Source organism: Macrobrachium nipponense, chromosome 2 (genome assembly GCF_015104395.2).
Source record: "Macrobrachium nipponense isolate FS-2020 chromosome 2, ASM1510439v2, whole genome shotgun sequence".
Lineage (NCBI taxonomy): Eukaryota > Metazoa > Arthropoda > Malacostraca > Decapoda > Palaemonidae > Macrobrachium > Macrobrachium nipponense.
In genome coordinates, this window is record NC_087201.1 from 105,700,107 (window position 1) to 105,719,531 (window position 19,425).

General features: G+C 40.1%; 1 protein-coding gene across 1 annotated transcript; it reads left to right on the forward strand.

The window, feature by feature from the left end:
- Positions 1–429: 429 nt before the first annotated feature.
- On the forward strand, positions 430–1,835 carry LOC135221267 (uncharacterized). The gene is made up of 3 exons (XM_064259082.1): positions 430–447; positions 915–1,464; positions 1,567–1,835. Exons 1-3 carry the CDS (start codon positions 430–432, stop codon positions 1,833–1,835), a joined length of 837 nt encoding a protein of 278 aa, XP_064115152.1.
- The last annotated feature ends 17,590 nt before the right edge of the window (positions 1,836–19,425 follow it).

A 19,425-nucleotide genomic window follows, 5' to 3' on the forward strand; every position in this document is an offset into this window, starting at 1 on the left:
TTGAATCTGGTAACAAAAGCATATACCTATTCATGAGTCACGTAGTGTATGGAGAATTGAGTGGCTTTCATTAATCTAATCATCCAACAGCTTTTCTTATCTATGAATAGGCCCAAACTCATATATATATATATATATATATATATATATATATATATATATATATATATATGTATATATGATGGGATGTGTGCCCGCACATAGGGGTAAGGGGGTGTTTTAGTCTCACCTGGAATCCTGATTGTTTATATTTGTGTGTGTGCATTTTCTTGCACATTCTTTCAATTACAGCAAATAAAAGGTATTTTGATCACACTGTATACCATTTTAATGTGCTAAATTACCCTCAAGATATGCTGGATTATAGTTGGACAACATAGGCTATGTAGAAATCCAAAAATAAAATGTCAATGTAACTTTTTTTTCGCTATGGTATCTTGCCTTAAGGTAGGTTTACACCATTCGCACTTTCGTGTTGCAGGCTGTTACGGGGTGGGACCGCAAGAAACCGTTACAAAATTGACGTGGTTGGGAGAAAAAATGACCGTTATTTGGCAGCGTGGGGCGGACCTGGGCGGTGGGTTACGGGTTCCTCACAGCGTGTTCCTGTGGTGCCTAGTGGAGTGTTACGGAGTTTGCGCTGTGTTACGATCGTTGTTGCTATGCCAGGCCACGTGCTCTTGCGGCTTTGTTACTCCGTGTAGCGGTGTGTTGCGGTGTTGTTGCGGAGTGTGCGCACATCTGCACGAGTCCCGACTTGCAAAATTGCACGATTTTTGCACGTGCACCGTGCCACATCGTGCCACACCATGCCAGATATGAACCTTGGGTATATATAGAGGCCTGCCAAGCACATCCTTTCATTCCACGCCCAACCAGCATGCAATATGAACCTCAACAGCCTCTAACCCCAGGTCATTGATGGGTTGAGAAGACGTACTAGGGTGCCACAGCCACCAGCACCACGCAGAAAGGACAGCAGGGCAGGGCGGATTTGGGCTTGGGAGTGGCTGACACGGCGGCAACTACATGGGGACTATGACCAGCTGCTACAAGAACTGAACAAGGAGGACCGCAAAGGACACAAGAACTCTCCACGAATCTACCCTGAATTGTTCGAGGAGATGGTCAAAAGGCTGACGCCTCTGTTGAAGAAGAAGGACACGAACATGCGGCGTGCACAAGAGGTGGGACTCAAGTTGGCGGTCACTCTCCGCCACCTGGCAAGTGGGAACGACTATACAAGCCTGCAATACAGCTTCAGAGTCTCCCAGAGTTCCATATGCCGATTTATCCCAGTAGTCTGCCAAGCCATTATCGACATATACAAACCAGAAGTGGTGAAGTGCCCCAAAACACCAGAAGAATGGAATGACGGAGCAAAACGCTTCGCCTCCAAGTGGAACTACTTCAATTGTGTGGGAGCCCTGGATGGGAAGCACATCGCGATCAAGAAACCCAAAGGTGGAGGATCACTGTATTTCAATTACAAGAAGATTCACAGCATCGTCCTCATGGCCCTCTCCGATGCAAAGTACAAGTTCCTGTTCGTCGACGTCGGTGCAGAAGGAGGTCCTGGGGATGGAGGAACCTGTCAGAAGTGCAACCTGGCCAGGGCCATCGCAAACAACAGAGCAGGACTCCCACAAGGCAAAAATCTGCCCAACGACGACGAACCCATCCCCTTACGCATAGTCGCCGATGATGCCTTCGCTCTCAATACGTGGTTGATGAAGCCCTACTCCCACCAATCACAAGATCCCACCGAACGAACATACAGCTACAGATTATCTCGCGCTCGTCATGTGGTGGAAAACGCATTCGGCCTGCTGTAGATGAGATTGCGAGTCTTCGGGATGATGATGCAACAGGACGTACAGGTGTGCAAGAAGATAACTTTGTGCGCATGTTTCATGCACAACCTGGCACTGCAACGCTACCCACTTGCTGGCACCGATGTCGACTATGAGGACCAACACCATAACGTCGTAGCAGGTACTTGGAGGGAGGAGTCGCTGAACCTCATGGAACGACTCATGGCAAGGGGACCAAAACTACACACGCCGAGCGAATTCCGTCAGAGATTACCTGGCCCAGTACTACTCATCGGATGCAGGCTTAGTGGAATGGCAAGAGCGAATGGTGTTTCCTCGAGGACGACCAGCTACTGACGAGTAGAGTACCCAAAGAACTCTGTAATAAAACGTAACCAAACAAATGTAAATACATGTAAATAAACATCATGATATATTTCTCATTATTTTATACTCCCATACTCTGGTATTATCCTAATAACAATATTAATACAATTTATAATATTGGTACGATGATTGGTACATATAAAAAATGATGTAGGAAAATAATTAACTGAAAGTTATAATAACATAATTCATAATAATGAGACAAATGAGAAGCAAATGAAGGACATAAAAAAATACTTATACTAAACAAACATGAAAAGCATAGAATATCAGAAAATTAACATGAAAAGCATAGAAAGTAAGAAAATAAACATGAAAAACATAGAATATCAGAAAATAAACATGAAAACATAGAATATCAGAAAATAAACATGAAAAGCATAGAATATCAGAAAATAAACAAGAAAAGCATACAATATCACAAAATAAACCTGAAAAGCATAGAATATCAGAAAATAAACATGAAAAGCATAGAATGTAAGAAAATGAACATAAAAAGCATAGAATGTAAGAAAATAAACATAAAAAGCATAGAATGTAAGAAACTGAAATTGGGACTTGGTTTTACCATAACATGATTAACTTCAAATATCATATATTATCAACTGAGGCCAGTATGTCTTTAGTGTCTTACTGATTTTTCATTGTTCCCCTGTAAATAACCATGTCCAGTCAATGTTAATTACTGTTTCATTATCATATTTGTATGTGTACATGTTCATTTGATCCTGTTCTCAATATGATATTATTGTTCTTACCTTGTAATGTATTATATCATTTGATGGCCATATTTATTTCATGTTACATTTCATTTTATACTTTCAGTTATTTTCCGAGTTGTATTTATTTCATAGATCATATATCATATTTCATGTTAAGATTTCCTGTTATATTTCTTCATGTTATTATTGTTTCTGGCCATGCTCTTTCATTATTCAATTTCATTTTATATTTCAAGTTATTTTCAGAGTTCTATTCATTTCATATTTCACATATATTTCATTTTATATTTCTTGTTATACTTTTTTCTTATTCAACCTTATTTCACCCAATCATATCATATATATTGTCATGATATATAAATTAAGAATCAATAAGGAAAATGTAAATGCAAGACACTGTTTCAACATATTTGTTACAAAAAGAAAAATTATTTATTATAAACATTAGAAAAATAATTAAATAAGCATCAATAAGGAACATGTAAATGCAAAACACTATTTCAACATATTTATTACAAAAAGAATAATTATTAATTATAAACATTAGAAGATAATTGAATATGACTAAAATCACTAAAATACAATTAATTCTAAAAAATTTACATTTTTATTTACAATATTTACAAAATCACTCAAGTGATTCTGGGTCAATGTCCTCCTTATCACCTGGGGAGACGGTCAAGTTGTAGGTGGGTGGTTCCTCTGTGGCAGACGGTTTCGGTGTCGAAATACTGGCGCCAGGGGTAGGGGGCTGCAAGTCTGCCAAGAGACAGTGTACCAACGGCGACATCGAAGAAGTGGAAGGTCGAGGGGAGAAGTTGAGGGGTGTCGAACGGCCACTGGGGAAGAATGGCGGTGTGCCTAGCCTTGGCGCCAGAGTTGCGTATACCCATGAGGTACCTGCTGCTGTGGCTGAGGCTGGTGTTGGAGGTGCGTATCATAAAAAACAGAGGTTGGGGTTGAGATGCGAACCACTGGTGTGGTGATGCCCGAACCGGTTGCACTGCAGAAGGTGTCCAAGTCCCAGGTTTCGTCTGCGTCTCCTTATCAATTTGCAGGGGCGTCCAGTGGGAATAACCGCCACGAGCCATGGCCTCTTTCGTCGCTGCATCCTCTTCCTCAGGCCCCTCCAAACTATGACACAGCCTGATGACTTGCTCACAGAACGGCTTCTGGTATCTTCGAGGCACGTACTCCAAGCGCTGTGTCAGGTACTGCACGAACACAGCGATGTCACGGTGCGTGTTGTCCTGCACTTGTGGCATCAGTGTGTTTATGCTGGTCATAATCTGTGTCAGTTGAGTCTGCAGGCCTTCTGTAGAGTCAACTGACATGTCGACGGATAGCCATCGGTCCTCTGGCAGGTTCGTCGCTCTCTTCTGCTTCAGCCGCCTCCTCCGCTGGATCGAAGCAGCTGATAAGCCCGACATGTCTGTGGAGGAATCGTCTGCATCGGTTCTCTGCGACATTATAGGCGAGCACCAATCACTGGCTACTGTGGGTTCGTGGGCAATGTGTCCTCCCAGGAATGCCCACGTGGTCATCACCTCCTCCTCCCGTGGTGTCCTGCTGCATGCAGCTGACCCTCTCTTGTATTCATGCTTCTCGATCTTGCCAAAGAACTTCCGGACTTGTTGGAAGCTGCAGTCGATGAAACTCGCTGCAAGTTCATGCCAGAGTTCCTCCTTCCTCCTGGGATTCGACGATTGCCGTACAAGGTAGGGTGGGCCTTGATGAATTCCACTATGACTTCCTTGTCCTCTGGCGTGAGCAGGTAGTCTTGAATGTCCTTCTTGCTGGGGTGGTATCGTTTCTTCGGCTGCACGATGATACCACTCGGGCCTGTGATGTTCTGTGATTCCACAATGGATACGGTCGGCTCAATGTTCAGCTCTTCCTCGTGTTCCGAGGTCTCCGACCGTTGAGAAGGCTGCATGACCTGGCTATCTTGGCTGTCTTGGCTATCCTGGGTGTCCTGGGACTGCTTGGTAGGCCTGGGGGTGGTCTTCCATAGGGGCATCGTGTCACGTGGTTGGGAAAACGTCGCTGGGTAGGCGTCCCTGGGTGAGCGCGCACGTGGGCACACGTGGGTCAACGTCGCTGAGCGAACGTCGTTGGGCAGGCGTCCCTGGGTGCGAGCACGTGGGTGAACGTCGCTGGGTGAACGCCCCTGGGTCAGTGTCCGTGGGTCAGCGTGCGTGGGGCAGCGTCCCTGGGTGAACATCGCTGGGCGAGTGGCTGGGTGAACGTTGCTGGGCGAGAGTGGCTGGGTGAACGCCCCTGGGTCAGCGTCCGTGGGGCAGCGTCTCTGGGTGAACGTTGCTGGGCAAGAGAGGGCGTCGCTGGGCAAGAGAGGGCGTCGCTGGGCAAAAGTGGCCGGGTGAAAGTCGCTGGGCGAGAGTGGCTGGGTGGACGTAGCTGGGTGAACGCCCCTGGGTCAGCGTCCCTGGGTGAACGTCGCTGGGCGAGAGTGGCTGGGCGAGCATCGCTGGGCAAGAGGGGCTGGGTCACAGAGCGGCTGGTCAGTCAGGCAGTCACAGCGAGAATGATGCCCTAGTGGTCAGTCAGGCCCCTTTATCCTCCCCAGAATGCGCGACAACCTTCCATCCAATCGACCTACGGAGACGCCGTAATACGCCGCACGCCCCGCAACATGTGCGCGGCATGTATGAAGCGTGTATGACGGCGCCGTAAGGGCACCGCAAGGGCACTGTACGGCGCCGTCACATCAGGCCATAACACTCCCTTGTTATTCCATCTTGGTGATAACAAGGTCCTTTAAATATATTTAAAGGACCTTGGGTGATAATGGCTACTCGCTAATGACTGCGAGGCATATTCATAGCATCTGAGAGTGCGTCGTTGTGACCAACATCATTCCATTCTACAAAGATAAAGATTAGATTGCAATGATGTTGGCCATAAAGACCCTTCTCCAGTGATGTGGGTATCCCTTACTGTCATCAACTAAAGTGTAATATCGCCCCAATGTCTTGAAATTGTGGAGGAATGGCCAATTACTGATTGGGACCTGATTAAATGATGGAATATAGTAAAGGAGAACTTGCATAAGAATTTAAAAAGGTAAATAAAAGTCGCATGTACAGACGGCCAACGAAGAATTGGTGTAGTTTCTTAATTCATTGTTCATTAAGGAAATATTGCCGTATGCAGGTGCCAGATTATTTACGTAACAATAAATAACATTTCCTTTCAAAGGTGCTATACTTGAAATAAATTATATTAGAATTGAGTAGACTTATTCAATGTATTAAAGATAATTATTTTGCAAAGTAAGGAAAATATATACCGATGGGTCCACGATTTCTAATTTTATTCTCAACTCTAGCTTCATGACAGCATACCGAAGATTTTGAAGTTGGCTTTGCTGCCGCTCGAGTCTTTACTCAACGTATCGTACTGCACTGGGGTGTTGTCATTTCGTCTCCTACAGCCGATAAATAATACATCAAGGCGTTAACATTCTTTGAAAACGATGTTTAATTAAACTAATTTTGTCCTTTGATCAATAAAATAATTTGCATGACACATTTAGTGGGCCTAAATTGGACTTCTGATTTTCCCACATGATTAGTCTAGGTCTATACTCTCTCGGATACGTTATATTAATGAATATTTAAATCGACAATACATATATATATATATATATATATATATATATATATATATATATATATATATATATATATATATCTGCTTTATTTGACTATTCCTGTTATTCTTGTTTTATTAGCCATGTTCGCCTTTCTTCTTATCCTTTTCATAATTGCTTAACATAATTAACTCTGACCTAGCTATTCAAAGTCAAAAAGCAATCATAAAAAAATCAAACGAATATAATTCAGTCTTATTTTTTATCGATGTCCTCGCCTTCCTTGGATCCCAGTCGGAGACAGTATGTTCGTTCGTTCGTTCGTTCGTTCGTTCGGCCTCCTCTCTGTGTGTGTCCAGAAGGGCGCCTTCACCTTGGAATTCTTGAGCATTTGAACTTGAAGATCTCTGGAGATGTTGTTATCCTCGACGGAGCCACAGCTCCGTCGAATCCTGCCCCAGAGATCTTCTCCGCTCAAATTGCTACAGAGGAAGAGTGAGAAAAGGATATTCTACTTACGAGAACAGAGGAGAAAGGCTTCTGCAATCCTCAGGAATCCCAAAAGGAAATCGCCCTTCAAGACACGAAGGAAGGAAGACGAAGGACGAACGAACGAACGAACACATTGTCTTCGTCTGTCTTCAAGGAAGGAAGGAAGACTTCGAAATCCACAAGAGAAGAATCGAAGCTTCCGTCAGCTTCTCAAAACAACCATCAGCATCAAGTGTCTTTGACTCAGCCTCTCGACAACAGGGTCTGCCGTCAAGGGCTAAGAGAAAGTGAATGAAGATTGCATGAAGGTCTGCAAAGGACGTCACAAGGAGACGAGGACCAAAAGGAGGACACGATACTGGAAGAGGATTGGATACTGGAAGAGGATTGGATACTGGAACTACTACAGAGGAAGAGTGAGAATAGGACTACTTACGAGAACAGAGGAGAAAGGATTCCCAAATCCTCAAGAATCCCAAAATGAACTCGCCCTTCAAGACACACGGGGAGGAGGACGAATGACGAACAAACACACAGTCTCCGTCTGCCTCCAAGGAAGGAGAAAGACTTCGAAAGAATCTGAAGCCACTCTTGCAGAGCTGTGGCTCCGTCGAATACAGCCACAGAGATCTTTACTGCTCAAATTGCTAAAGAATCCCAATTGCCTCCTCGTCTGTCCTCCAAGGAAGGAAGAAGACTTCGAAATCCACAAGAGAATCGAAGCTTCCGTCAGCTTCTCAAACCAACCATCAGCACCAAGCGTCTTTGATTCAGCCTCTCGACAACAGAGCCTTCCGCCAAGGACTGAGGGAAAGAGGAGGAAAGAAGCAAGAAGGTCTGCAATGGACGGCACAAGGAGACGAGGACCAAAAGGTGAGGACTGGGACACAGGAAGAAAGATTGGATACAGGAAGAAGACTGGCACAAAGGAAGAAGACGTTGGATACAGGAAGAAGACTGGACACAGGAAGAAGATTTGGATACAGGAAGAAGACTGGAAACACAGGAAGAAGATTGGATTACAGGGAGAAGAACTGGACACAGGAAGAAGACTGGAAACACAGGAAGAAGACTAGATACAGGAAGAAGGAAGGGACTGGAACACAGGAAGAAGACTGGAACACAGGAAGAAGACTAGATAACAGGAAAGAAGGACTGGACACGAAGGAAGAAGGCACTGGACAACAGGAATTAAAAGGGACTGGGACACAGGAAAAGGGACTGGACACCAGGAAGAAGACTAGATACAGGGGAAGAAGAACTGGACTACAGGAAGAAGAACTGGGACCACAGGAAGAAGAACTGGAGACAGGAAGAAGACTAGATACAGGAGAAGACTGGGCACAGGAAGAAGATAGATACAGAAGAAGGACTGGACCAGGAAGAAGACCTAGATCAGGAAGAAGTACTAGGATACAGGAAGAAGGAATGGACACTGAAGAAGACTCAGATACAGGAAGAAGACTGGAACACAAGAGAAGACCTAGATAACAGGAAAAGGAAGACTGACACAGGAAAGAAGACTAGATACCGGAAAGAAGGAACTGGACAACAAAGGAAGGAAGACCAAAAAGGCCAAAAGGAAAATAGAGGAGTTAGAGAGAAACAAGAAAACCACAGTGAAGCCAAACGGAAGGAGAGCAAGAAAATTGATTTAAAAAATCAGATAAAAAAATCAGATAGAGAGAGAGAGAGAGAGGAGAAATTTTACCAAATTACTGCTCCAACCATTTAATCGAGAGAGAGAGAGAGAGAGAGAGAGAGAGGAAAATTCTACCAAACTTCTGTTTCAACTCTTTAATCGAAAGGAAAGAGAGAGAGAGAGAGAGAAATTTTATCAAACTTGTTTCAACTCTTTAATTGAAAGAGAGAGAGAGAGAGAGAGAGAGAGAGAGAGAGAGAGAGAAATTCTACCAAACTTCTGTTTCAACTCTTTAATCGAGAGAGAGAGAGAGAGAGAGAGAGAGAGAGAGAGAGAGAAATTCTACCAAACTTCTGTTTCAACTCTTTAATCGAAAGAAAGAAAGAAAGAAAGAGAGAATTCCAATTAAATGAAGGCATAAAAAAGCCCCCCCCCCTTTTTTTAATATACAAAAATACTCAAAAGAAGTCTAATACAATACTTAGGCTGAAAATAAAAAATATCAATTGTTATTGTAAATCAAATTCGTCCATAATTACATCACGAGTTAAAAACTCTACAAATATTGCAATATGAGTTTGGTTAAGTTTACTAATAAAGCACTTAACTTCATTCGCACTTTCCTTCAATGAATGAAAGAGCGCAATTCGAGCAGATAATTCAGCATTATATGGCTTGCATTTTTTTTAGACGACTAAAAGGACGCACTTGGCATAGTTACTCAATGACTATTGTTTACTTTTTCCTTTCACAAAAGCATGGAGGCAGTGGTGAACCTTGACCCGAACCCTGTTCTAGTTTTTTCTTTCTTTTCCTTAGGGAATAAAGTAATATATATATATATATATATATATATATATATATATATATATATACATATATATATATATATATATATACCTATATTTACGTGTGTAGATAAATAATTATATATACTATTATATATACATATATATATATATATATATATATATATATACATATATATATATATAAATATATACCTATATTTACGTGTGTAGATAAATAATTATACTATACATATATATATACATATATATATATATATATATATATATATATATATATATATATATATATATACTACATATATATATATATATATATATATATATTTACGTGTGTAGATATAATATATATACTATATATATACGTATATATATACATACTATATATATATATATATATATATATATATATATATATATATATATATATATCATATATAAATGTATATACCTATATTTACGTGTGTATATAAATAATTATATATATACATATATATACGTATATATATATATTATATATATATATATATATATATTATATATATATATATATATATCTTATGTATATCTATATATATATATATACTATATACATATAATATATATAGATATATATATATATATATATATATATATATATATATATATATATATAAACTTTATAAATCTACCTATTCATTGTTCGTTAAGGAAATATTGCCGTATGCAGGTGCCAGATTATTTACGTAACAATAAATAACATTTCCTTTCAAAGGTGCTATACTTGAAATAAATTACATTAGAATTGAGTAGACTTATTCAACGTATTAAAGATAATTATTTTGCAAAGTAAGGAAAATATATACCGATGGGTCCACGATTTCTAATTTTATTCTCAACTCTAGCTTCGTGACAGCATACCGAAGATTTTGAAGTTGGCTTTGCTGCCGCTCGAGTCTTTACTCAACGTATCGTACTGCACTGGGGTGTTGTCATTTCGTCTCCTACAGCCGATAAATAATACATCAAGGCGTTAACATTCTTTGAAAACGATGTTTAATTAAACTAATTTTGTCCTTTGATCAATAAAATAATTTGCATGACACATTCAGTGGGCCTAAATTGGACTTCTGATTTTCCCACATGATTAGCCTAGGTCTATACTCTCTCGGATACGTGATATTAATGAATATTTAAATCAACTATATATATATATATATTAATCTGCTTTATTTGACTATTCCCGTTATTCTTGTTTTATAGCCATGTTCGCCTTTCTTCTTATCCTTTTCATAATTGCTTAACCTAATTAACTCTGACCTAGCTATTCAAAGTCAAAAAGCAATTATGAAAAAATCAAACGAATATAATTCAGTCTTATTTTTCATCGAATTCCTTGCATATCATCCTGTTTCATTTGGACACTTGGAGAGCTGTGGGAGTCAAAACTGACGAATACATTAAGAAAGGCTAACTTTCTGTAAAGCTTTCTTAGGTTGATCTTTCTGTAGCTATTCATTTCTTCTAAATAGAAATTAATTCAAATTAATTTCACATGTATACCTAGACCTACTACCATAAGCATATTATAAGTAGCTGAAAGGATAAGAAATATGAAAGGTGACGTTCTCGTTTAAGTCTTATTTCATATGTTTTTTTTTTTTTCAAGAAAAACCTACTGCTTTAATAAACGGTTGCTCTTTGACGGCTACAGGGTGTAACACGAGTGTATGCACATATTTTGTGGGATGAAAGATAAAGTTTCTTTAAACAGAAAATATTTTATAAACGCATTTTACGGCGTCCGTTGTCGGTGCGGGCAATTTTAAAATAACCGTTATCATTAGTGATGCTTCACGAGATGGAGTTCGCAGTGAGAAGTCTGATCTAGTCGCCTGAGATGTAGAAGAGAGCGGAGGTGGCGTATAGGAGTGATGGAAGTATTAGGCCTATGTTAATAAAGTATCTCCCAATAAAATGTATTCTTTAGATTTTGAAGAAAAAAATACATGCATCATTGAAACCGTTTCCCTCCCTATCCGTGGTATTCACTGGCCACCGATAAAAAACAAAACAAAAAGAGTAAGCCTAACTGAATCTATCATCCATCAAAGATAATTTTGCCTATTCATTAGACTTATTCATTAGACAACTATCAAAGATTTCAAGTGTAGATTTAAAAACCTCTTCCTCTCCATCTAAAGTACTCATCAGACACCTGTCATAAGCGTAGAGCTAGTCATGATTCCTGGTTCAGTAATGTCGTGACGAGGCACTAGAATTCAAAATTCACAAATGAATGTTGCTCAGCAACATTTACACTGTTGTATTGTCTTGCTCTCTTGTGGTGCTTCGAGGTGTTCCACCTCTAGGCCCATGTTCTAAATTTTGCCGTTCTTTAAATAATTTGATTTTTCTATGTATGATTCCCTCCGGTTTATTAAGCTTTCTTGATATCTCTCCAACAGGAACTTGCACCGAATGCAGTGCAATAATTGTCTCTCGCTCATCTAGGGATGTTTCTTAGACCGATAAATGACACATTGACATTAGATTCCCATGCACATAACATCAAAAGCAATAGAGTGAGGTCGCCTGGTTCACACTGTTAGGATATGTTTTTTTTTTTTTTTTTTTTTTTGTTTTAAATTTGATAGCATTTTTGAGATTCCAATGTTTTCTGTAAAATTTAACAAATGGAAAAGTTCAACTACCTTCAACTTAATATTGAAATGATAATTTAAGGACTATGTTTATGCGATACTACTAGTGATAGGTGTCTCCTATCTATTTGGTAATGTATATCTATGGTTGTGATATGACGTTTTTTATCACTTCGTTTCGTTCACGTCAATTTTGCTATATGGAAAATAGTTTTACATAATAACATTACATAATGTTCTAAAGATATCCGTGACTGTTTTTAACGTCATTACATATATATATATATATATATATATATATATATATATATATATATATATATATATATATACAGAGAGAGAGAGAGAGAGAGAGAGAGAATGTTCTCGGGCTGGGAAAGAGACATACACAGAGGAGAAAAGAATAAAATAAAGTAAATCCCCCCTCCTGAAGGTTGAATAAGTGAAAATATACATAGTCCACAACACACACACAGTACATTGTAATGCCTTCCCTTCCCCCCGACGACGATCGAGTAAAATTCTGTGGGAAAAAAAATGCTACCTCATGCAACCCACAAGATTTCTTCTTCTTCTCCTTCTTCTTGTGTAGTCATTCATTATTAAGAGCTTGTCTTTATTATTGTTATTAATTTGACTCTTATTTTGTCTAACTTCTTGTTTTATTTATTCTCTCTTATTCGGCTATTTTTCGATTATTTCTCTTTCCTCTTTCTGCTCTTTTCCCCGTTTTTATGGCTTCTTTCTCCTTTTTTACCCACTGTTGCATTTCCCTTTCGTTTGTCATTCCTCGTATTTTTGTATGATTAAGATATTTTATTCGTTTATCTCTCTTCTTTCTCTCCCTTTCCATTCTTGCGTTTGCTCTTATGACTTCATTTCCACTTCCTTTAATGGCCCATTTTTCTAGTTCTTCTACCTCTTCTTTTTTTAATCCCTTTCCTTTTTCTCATCTTCGGTTTTAGTCTTATTATTCTTCTCCCTCCTGTCCTCTCACTTTACCTGTTTTATCAACATTCCCCAGCAGCTTCTCTCTCTCTCTCTCTCTCTCTCTCTCTCTCTCTCTCTCTCTCTCTCCTCTTCCTTGTAGAGGGATACCACTGAGAGTGTGACTATGACGTCACACTTTGGATGTCTCTAAAGATTGTACACAACTTCCTGTGGTCGCAAGTGCATTGCTTCCCTCCTCAACTGAGTAATACAGATATTAGTTTTCACACCACGTAGGGACTCGAAAATGCCTTATTTAGGATAAAATGGGCTTTTAAAAGAGTCTCCAAACTATATCGTAGTATGATAGAAAACTTGCGGCTGTTAACCTACAGAAAGTTGAGACGTTTCACAAATGACACCCTTTACAGCCTCACCCTGCAGATGGGACTTGTGGTGTACTGTCACTGTAATCATCGATGATTCTGAACAAACTTCAGAATTGTTTTCTTCAGAAATTCACCAACCTACTATTTCTAAATTAGGAGAGGTAGTCCAGTTCTAGCGACGACTTGGGGCTCATTGCCATATGCTTTTGTGACGTCATGCTACTCTACGCCAAGGCCCTTGTGGAGTTCAAATGGCAATCTCCCTCCCATATATTGAGAAATTATCAAAGAATCATTATCTAATGACGAATTATCTTAATTTGCTTACTAAAGATATTGTCACTATAAATTTTCTTGCTATTATCGTTTTTTTTTTTTTTTTTTTTTTTTTTTTTACCGACAAAATTACCGGTGAGGAGTGACCGTTCATTCGCGTTTAGTGATATCGTTGTTGTGGTAGCGGACTTCAAAATGGTTTATTGTAGTGTATTTGAGTGAGAGGGAGACTTTCAAACTTTTTTTTTTTTTTTTTTTTACGAAGGATCCAAGGTACTGTAGCATAATTGTATATTTGTTAGAATTAATATTAAATATCAAAAGTGCAAAAAATGGCTAGTGTTGTCGGAAATTTCCCCCCGACTGGGTATAGGCTCTATGTCCCTGGATGGGCTAAGACTATGATGATCTGGCCTGGAGGGCCATATCATCGAACATTTAGGTTCAGCAAGATCAGATTGGGTTTTACTATTTCATGACGGAATTAAACTATGTAAATTAAACAAAATACATGAACTGAAAGGCGGGCTCGCACCAACGGAGAACTTACAAAAGGAAAGCAACTTTTAAAACAATTGACCACTAGGTCCCATATGCACACAAGGACAAGAAATTAAAGTTTCAAAAAACCCTGGAAAATCCCATGACATCAGTCTTTAAAATTGTCACAAAAAAGAAAAAACTTATTGGTGCGACATTTCGCCTATTCGATTTCTTCAATATCGACATTCACGTGAACTACCACATTTCATTTGTCCAAAATTGCATTCATCACTTAAATCTTGGGATGGATATTTATTAAATCGCATTTAAAAGTGTAATAAAGGCAATTATCCTTTGTTTACATCAATAAGCTGTCGCTCCGATGCATTTGTGTGACGTCACAGATTATGGTGGGTTACATAAAAATAAACGGACCTGCGCAATTGGCTACTTGATGTATTTCTTTGCAGTGCTTAAAACACGCTATCTGTATTTCATTTCATGCTTCAGTCATCAACAGACCCTCTCCTGGCTGGAATGGCCTTTACTACCAAACTAGACCAAAATACATTCTCTGAGCAAAGTTCTGCATCTCAATTTTGAATTGGGATTGTTATAGTAGATGCCCCGGGGAATTTTAACGCTAAGGTGGCGATGATTTATGATTGGTTTGAATTAAGCAAATAAGAATGTAAATAAAACAAAAGCTATGCTTTTTCGTGATCCAAGATAAGAAAGTTAACCCAATCAATATTAAGAGTAAATGAAGTTTCCATTGAATTTGTACAATAATATGATTATATAAACACCGGTAGAACCTGAAATAGGGCACATGCTTGTACACTGGTCAGGTGACAGTATCATGCACCTATACAGGCCTATAAAAGCCCACATAGGATCCGGGGAACATACGGCTGGGAACATAGGCCCCGGGGAACATAGGACCCGGGAAACATAGGCCACGGGGAATGTAGGCCCCGGGGAACATAGGCCACGGGGAATGTAGGCCCCGGGGAACATAGGACCCGGGGAACATAGGCCCCAGGGAACGTAGGCCTCGTGGAACATAGGCCCCTGGGAACTTAAGCTTCAGGGAACATAGGACCCGGGTAACATAGACCCCGGGGAACATAGGCCACGGGGAACGTAGGCCTCAGAGAACATAGGCCTTGGGGAACATAGGCCCCAGGGAACTTAGGCTTCAGGGAACATAGGCATTGGGGAACATAGGCCTCGGGGAACATAGGCCTTGGGGAACATAGGACCCGGGGAACATAGGCCCTGGGAACTTAGGCTTCAGGGAACATAGGCCTTGGGGAACATAGGCCTCGGGGAACATAGGCCCTGGGAACACAGGCCTTGAGGAACATAAGACCTGGGGAACATAGGCCTCGGGGAACATAGGACCCGGGGAACATAGGCCTCGGGGAACATTGGACCTGGGAAACATAGGCCTCGGGGAACGTCACAGGCCTTGGGGAACATAGGCTTCGGGTACATAGGACCCGTGAAACATAGACCTCAGGGAACATTGGACCCGGGAAACATAGGCCTCGGGGAACATAGGCCTCGGGAACAGAGGACCCGGGGAACATACGCCCGACCCCGTTCGTGAATAGCGAAGTGACGTCTAGCGAGGTCTGAAGACCCTCTGCAGATTTTCCCTTTAAGATATCGATAAATTCCGTCGAGAACTTTATACTGTAATCACATACACTTCAAGCGACAGGAAAGAGGCTAGTGAATAACACCATTATAACTGATAGTTCAGATGCAAAAAGTAGGTTCGGATAAAAGAGGCTCTGCATATAAGCTAGGAAAACCGTCAACGACTGTGCAGCAGATTGGTTCTGCATCCATTCCTCTGCCTTCGTTTGATAGACCGATGCCTCTACAGAGCATTGTGATTTTTGCAATAACCAGTTTTTTAATCTCTCTAGTTTTACTAACACTTTCGGGGTTGCCTTTCATTGTTGTTTGGTGACACCAGTCATTTAGTATTTGGAGTCTGTTTTATGTATGGACGTACCTAAATTGTTTGCGTAATTAAAAAAAAAATCTTGTCAAGCAAACTGTCATTGCTCATTGAAGGTAATTTTAAATAGTTGCTTGTATCGTTGATTTGGACTCTTTCCAATTTATATTTAAACATTACTGGCTATTACCATTGAATGCAATTGGACTATTAAGTAGTTTGTATTGATAAACTGCTTGTTTTCTTTCCTTTTTGTAATGACGATTAACTTCCTATCGTGACATTTTGTTGACCTCGAGCAGTTGCCGTTATAAATCTTTTGTATTGGATAATGACCCACGGAGTTGAATCGTTAGACTTGATTTTAGAAATCAGTGACCAGAAATGGATTTTGGCAGCTTTGTTTTTAACTTACAAACTGAAGAGAGATCTTCTGTGAGCGAATTAGAAAAATTAAGCAAAAAGCTTATATATCTGCACATTTTGTGGCCATCTGTAATAATGTGTGTTAACAAGAGAACCTGCTTCATAAATATGCAAACGCGCACGCACGCGCGCGCGCGCGCGCACACACACACACACACACACGCACACACACACACATATATATATATATATATATATATATATATATATATATATGATATATATATATATATATATAATTATGTTATGTATGATATATATATTATATTTATATATATAAAATGTATGTATGTGGATGTATAAGTTATATATTTTCAACACTGGGTAACTCGCCTAAACCGGTAGTTGTTCTTGCTAAATAATAAGAAGAGTCACTGCTATATTCGTACTTTAATTGTTGAATCGAAGGAGCATCCCCAGCCCTGAAACTCCCATAACATTAGCTCTTTCATAATTCCGTGCCACAGGCTTATTATCATCGCGTTGAATCCCCCTACACTGATTCATCCTTTCCCTTATATTCAGCTAATGACCACTTCTGTGTATATCTCCATATTTCTCGCCTTTTCAGTTCTTCGTACACGACATATATTACAAAAACAATTAATTTGAGAGGCTTTCGGCTTTTCTCTCATCGGCAGTTAGCATCTACTCTGCATCCAAGTGGATGAGTAGGCTCAACTATAGTCTTGCATTTCATTGCCACTCAGTTTTCTTCTAAATACTTCTGAAGCACCGTGAAAACTTTCTCACCCCAACCTTTTTGCAACATTTTCAGGCAAACTGCACGCGATGACAAGTCATGATGGCATCGGGAGTGTTATTTTAATCGAAAAGTAAATATAAAAAATAGAACTAAAAAAAATCTCAGAACAACAATTCTGATCATTCAGCTATTGTCTTTTGCGGAACAGGTTTTTAATGAAAATGACTCTCAGGAGTCACGTGTTGTGCTCATTTAAAATGTCGCTTGAGCCAAGATGGCCGCCGCAAGAACAATAGGCATTGTAACCAGAAGCTGTCGCCTCCCGTACGAAGGTTTTTGATTGGCCGAGATTATCATACACTTAAATAGATTGAGATGGCGTTAAATTGTGGTGAGTAATAAGTGCGGCGGGAGGAATGACAAGAGACCCAGTCACACATTCACACACGAGCCGGGACCGCAACAGATCCCTCCAGGCGATAGAGACACCTCCCGCCAAAAAGCGAGAAAAAAAAAAAAAAAAAGAGAGCCCATTGTTCCCCGCCATCAGCCTGACTGACTCGTTTGGGCCAAATTGAGATACATATTGGGCGACGCGAGTTTACCGATAATTATCATCTTTTTCTTGCTCTCGACGGCTGTTAGGCATCTCCATTTACCACAATCACCTCTTTGAGGTCTCAAAACAAATAATCGATTCTGTAGCGAAGTTCAAAGCAAACGAATGACAATGAGCTCTTGCGGAAGAAATGTTGTTGTTGTTGATGATGATGATGATGATGATGGGTGGTTTCGAACCCCGAGGTGGAATTTGTGTTCACCCTTTTTCTGAAATGTTAATGCACCGTGGTCTTGGATGTTAGGCTATATGCCCAGGTTATGAAACCCTTAGGAAATGTAGCAGGGAAGGAGGGAAAGAAAACCTACATAGGAGGAACGTGTATTGTTTCTTACGCTTGAGGCTTCCGTGTCAATTTACCAAGTGCATTTTTGGCTGATGAGGCGATGGCTGTGGGAAGAGGGTATTGTTGGTGCACCCGATAACGCTGCTTCCGGAGGCCCGGTACGTGAAATTTCCCAGCCGGGAGAACTCCGTCCTCGTAGATTGCGGCTTCTGATTGGTGAGATTTCGACGCTGGACCAATAGCAGCGCCGGTTCATTCCGAGAAAGAGGTCCTTCCCGCCCTGATCGAGATATTAAGCGTTGGCCCAGAGGCTCTTGGGCGCTAAGGGATTGCCACTGGCGCCGTTGAAGACGACGATTCAAAGGAGGCGGGAGAGCTGCTGATAGTATGATAGACTGTCCTCTGGGCTCCTCGTCTCGGCGAGATTGTCCTTTGCTCTCCGCAAATGAATCCCCCTGGGCATAATTTTGGGTATGAGTCTTCCGAGTAAAAAGAGAAGAAGCAAAAAAATACGATGATGACATTTTTTCTAATCACTTTGCGCTGATTACGAAAAGTGTAAGCCCCCTGACGCAATATGGATTTTTCTTCTCTAACGAAAAGAAAATACATTTTCTTAAAAATGTGGGATATTTAATTTTCTAGGAAAGTGTGGAGGAGTTTGAGAGAGATAGGGGTGGTGAATATATAAAAAAAAGACTTCGGCTCTTTCCTTTAATATCACTTTGAGAGAAAGGAATAATAACTAGAACAAAACTGTTAACAGACTTTTATGTTGTCGAAGTTAAAAAGAAATGAAGAGATGCTCAATGAACATAGACATTAAAAATAAACTTATTTTCCTGTGCCTAACAATTGTTTCCTATTTTCAATCTGATATTATTATATCACTGATAATGAATCCTATAGTGCATATATCCTGTAACCGCATTCCGACAGAACATATCTATTTAAAGAAAGAGCGACTGACGGAACCAAGGCTGAGGTTACAATAGAGTAACTAACTATCCCAGATGTATTTTTCTCAGCAATGGAATTCGTATTTATGAACTATACAAGATTACGCGGTAACATGGGAAACGATTTTCCTTCATTCTTCACAGAAATTCGTTAGACCTGAGGGCAAGTAGGATATTACTGCACAAAATTTAGTGACAAGGAATTTATCATTCTTGTTATGGAATATGTTGAGTTGTTACTGGGAAAGAGGTACT

Bases quoted from the DNA above. Each gene is read 5' to 3' on its own strand.
- LOC135221267 (XM_064259082.1), top strand. The intron at 1,465-1,566 runs GTGGAGGATCAC...ACGTCGGTGCAG, and splicing joins CGCGATCAAGAAACCCAAAG to AAGGAGGTCCTGGGGATGGA.